The 2,505-nt window shown below is 42.8% G+C and overlaps 1 protein-coding gene across 1 annotated transcript in view; it reads left to right on the forward strand.

The window, feature by feature from the left end:
* LOC101859663 (protein FAM91A1) overlaps window positions 1-2,505 on the forward strand; it is a gene marked incomplete in the record, with an annotated part of 22,556 nt that overhangs the window by 16,445 nt on the left and 3,606 nt on the right. Inside the window, 3 exon segments of the mRNA XM_013087271.2 lie at window positions 522-632; window positions 1,278-1,391; window positions 1,818-1,881. Coding sequence (XP_012942725.1) covers window positions 522-632; window positions 1,278-1,391; window positions 1,818-1,881 — 289 coding nt within the window.

The following is a 2,505-nucleotide window of genomic DNA, read 5'->3' on the forward strand; positions in this document are numbered from 1 at the left end:
TGTGTGTTTTGTCTGAAATCCCCCTTGTGTATGTGTGTGTATGTTGTCTGAAATCCACCTGTGTGTGTGTGTGTTGTTTGAAATCCCCCTTGTGTATGTGTGTGTGTTGTCTGAAATCCCCCTTGTGTATGTGTGTGTGTGTGTTTTCTGAAATCCCCCTGGTGTATGTGTGTGTGTTGTCTGAAATCCCCCTTGTGTCTGTGTGTGTGTGTGTTGTCTGAAATCCTCCTGGTGTATGTGTGTGTGTTTTCTGAAATCCCCCTAGTGTATGTGTGTGTGTGTGTTGTCTGAAATCCCCCTTGTGTATGTGTGTGTGTGTGTTGTCTGAAATCCTCCTGGTGTATGTGTGTGTGTTTTCTGAAATCCCCCTAGTGTATGTGTGTGTGTGTGTTGTCTGAAATCCCCCTAGTGTATGTGTGTGTGTGTATTGTCTGAAATCTCCCTTGTGTATGTGTGTTGTCTGAAATCCCCCCCTGTGTGTGTGTGTGTTGTCTGAAATCCTTGTGTGTGTGTGTTCCCAGGTGAGTTCTGTGTGGTTCAAGCTGTTCATCTACCACCTGACGGGCTGCGGGCCACCCTCGCTGCTGCTCATGAAGGGGACAAAACTCCACCGTCTGCCGCGCGTGTTTAAGGTAAGCCGGAGTGTTATGCTAGTGCTGACAAACCAAACTAAAGAAAACGTCTCATAGTTTCATCTCAAATTATTCGGAAGCTCGCCTTCTAAATGATTTAAAACTGTATTGATGGGGGCATAAAAGGCCTACATTAATTTAGTATAATTTTATTATCTTTAGAAACACCTCTAATCTTCAGCACTTATGTAACCTAATATTGGCAAGTGTCGTAAAACTCTTTACTAAAACTAAAACTAAGCTCTGTTCAAGGACTCTAATTATTATTAAGTTGTTCTCGCTCTACCTCAGCTTCTTTTTCCCTCTATTTACTCATGATTGGAAAAATTTCAATGTGTTTTAGTGTGTCAGTTGGGGTGTAAAACATTACTATGAAATCGTGGGTGCTCTAGTGTGGTCTGCTCCTTCTTATCAATCATCTATCCTCCTTATCTCTCCTCCTTACTTTTTTGTGTTTGTTGCTCTCTTGTGGTTCCTGTAATCTTTGGCACTTATATGACCTTATTGTGTTACAAGTGCTCTAAAACATTTACTAACTAAAACATTGCTTATTGTGTTGCAAATGCTGTAAAACTCTTACTAAAACTTACCTAAAACATTGCTATACAATCAGTTATCGTCTCCTGTTGGTGCTGTTGTCCCCAGCAATACGACCGTCTCCTGGTGACGACCTGGGGTCATGACCCCGGGGTCATAGCCTCCTCCAATATCCTGCTCACCCTCAATGATGCACTCACTCACTCGGCCGTCTTTGTGCAGGTAGGTCAGAGGTCGGAGGTTGGCTTGGTCTCATCTCACACCGGTCAGTTACTCATTGATTTGTCGCTTTTCTCTTTCTCTCCCTGGAAACACTTTTTGTCCCCGTTCTTTCTCTCTCTTGTGGATAAACATTTTGTCCCCATTCTTTTTCTTTCTCTCTCTCTCTATGGAAAATCATTTTGTCCCTGCTCTTTCTCTCTCTCTGAATTAAACTTTTGTCAGAGGTTTTTCTCTCCTGCTCCTCTCTGGATTTACATTTTGTCTCTATTCTGTCCTGCTGTTTGTCACTGTTTCGTTTATTTCTGGCTCATCAACTGTCACTGTTGTTTCACTGTGTGGATCATTATTTTCCACCGTTCTGTTTCTTTCTGGATCATCATTTGTCTCTGTGTGGATCATCATTTTGTCACTGTTGTGTCTGTCCAGGGTCATGGAGTACATGCGGAGGGCCTGGCTGTACATGTGCCTTTCCCGTTTGACAAAACACAAGGTTAGTTAGTGCTGTGTGTGTGTGTGTATGTGTGTGTGTGTGTGTGAGAGTGTGTGTGTATATTTGAGTGTGTGTGTGTGTTTGTGTGTATCTGTGTGTGTGTTTGTACGTGTGTGTGTGTGGTTTTTTTTGAGAGAGCGCGAGAGAGAGAGAGAGAGAGAGAGAGAGGGAGGGAGGGAGGGAGGAAGGGAGGGAGGGTTTACAGGCTCTGTACAGTTATGTACCCACAGCCACTGGTGGTTGCAGAGTGCTCTGGTGTCGTTTGCTTCTTCTTTCCTATCAAACATCTATCGTCCTTGTGTTTCCTCCTTTTTTGTGTTTGTTACTCTCTTGTAACATCTCTACTATTCGGCACTTATATGACCTTATTGTGTTGCAGGTGCCGTAATCCACTTACTAAAACAAAAAAGACACAACCAAATAAATGAAAAGAAGCATGTGGTCTCACTGTCACTATCACTTCATCATCCATAAAAACAACTACATTTAAAAGAAAAAAGTGCTGTAAAACTCTCACTAAAACTCTAAAACTTAATTCTCCCCCTCTGTTTCTCTCTGTCTCTGTCTGTCTGTCTGTCTGTCTGTCTGTCTGTCTGTCTGTCTGTCTGTCTGTCTGTCTGTCTC

This window comes from Aplysia californica, unplaced genomic scaffold, assembly GCF_000002075.1.
Source record: "Aplysia californica isolate F4 #8 unplaced genomic scaffold, AplCal3.0 scaffold00568, whole genome shotgun sequence".
Taxonomy (NCBI): domain Eukaryota; kingdom Metazoa; phylum Mollusca; class Gastropoda; order Aplysiida; family Aplysiidae; genus Aplysia; species Aplysia californica.